Genomic DNA, 1324 nt, shown 5'->3' on the forward strand with positions numbered 1-1324 from the left:
CTGAAGTACTGAGAGCCCACCGGCGCCATCCATACCACAGCAAGTTGTCTCATCCAGCCCTCCTGACAGCACTGTGAGAGAGACGCTATCGTGCGCATTTTACAGATTAACTGAGGGTCAGGAGGTTAAGTGACTTGTGCTAGGTTTTCACTGCAGCGCTGTGGTTTCCCATCTAAGATGAGAAATGACAGCAGGACTCAGTGGCTGAGAGGCAGAGTGGGAAGTGACACGGCCAGGGCTACACAGCTGATGGCAATGGTGATGACAGCTACTGCTTTTAGAACCTTTGTGTAGGTCCCAGGAACTGTGCTTGGCCCTTGACGTGTAGAATTTCATGGAATCCTCAGCATACACAAAAGAAAGGCACCATGTTATCCCTGCTGATGTACCGCGGGTCGCCGAGCTTACTCCTGGTTGAACTGAGCTATGAAAGCAGTTCTTTGGGGGCTGGGGGAAGAGGGAAGCTCCCCTTCTCTAGGAGCACTTCCTTTGAAGAGGGTGCAATGCCTTAGTCACAGGAACTGATATCAATACATATTCCAGAAGGAAAAAAATCCTCAACATCAAATGTCTTTGGAAAACCTAAACTTAACTGCACACTCGATGTTCTAGTGCAGGACTTATCAGAACCTTTAACGTGCTCAGATATGTTGTGAATCTCTGTGGGGTGGCAGTGACGTGTTTCCTCACTTATTTGTTCCCTGAGTCCTTCTTTCCTGGAAGGTTTTATGGAAGTAGCGTTCCATATGACAAACTTTGAGAGATGCTAGAATCACTAGATCACTAATGGTTGGGTTTCAAACACAGTGGCCAGTGAAAGTGAACTGTGAGAGCCAAAGTGATCTCGCTGTGGGGTGAGGAGGAGTCAGCCCTGAGTCTAGGGGTGCACCCCGTCAGAACCCGGCGGAGGTCCGGGCCACACCCCGCCCCATAACAGGATGCCAGAGCAGAGAGTGAGTTTCCTAGGGATGGTTGTAGAGGACACAGACGGGCACAAAGAGGTCGGGGTGCGCCCAGGAGCCAGAGACAGAAGGCAAGCCAGGGTCCCCCGATGTGGAGTCAGGGGCTGGAGTCCAGCTGCGGCCTCTTCTCCCCGCAGTGTTCCTGCGCTCCCGGTGAAGAACTTGAATGGCACTGGGCCGGTGCACCCGGCCCTAGCAGGTGAGGCCCCGCCCGGGGCGGGAAAGAGGGGCGGGCCCTCGTGGAGGCAGCCCCGCCTCTCGCCCCCAGGACCCCGCCCCTCGGCGAGTTGCTGGGCGGGGCCTGGAGGAAACGTCCCCGGTCATTGGCCCAGGGCCCCGAGAGGCGGGGCCCGCAGGAGGCG

At 55.7% G+C, this 1324-nt stretch overlaps 1 protein-coding gene across 1 annotated transcript in view; it reads left to right on the forward strand.

The window, feature by feature from the left end:
- The first annotated feature begins 968 nt into the window (after positions 1–968).
- The window catches only part of LOC103259698 (E3 ubiquitin-protein ligase DTX1-like), a 4329-nt gene continuing 3973 nt past the window's right edge, over positions 969–1324 (forward strand). Inside the window, exon 1 of the mRNA XM_021711974.1 lies at positions 969–1161. Coding sequence (XP_021567649.1) covers positions 969–1161 — 193 coding nt within the window. The remainder of the gene's footprint in view (positions 1162–1324) is intronic.

The sequence above is a fragment of the Carlito syrichta genome, unplaced genomic scaffold, assembly GCF_000164805.1.
Source record: "Carlito syrichta isolate Samal-C Ts95f unplaced genomic scaffold, Tarsius_syrichta-2.0.1 Scaffold302960, whole genome shotgun sequence".
Lineage (NCBI taxonomy): Eukaryota > Metazoa > Chordata > Mammalia > Primates > Tarsiidae > Carlito > Carlito syrichta.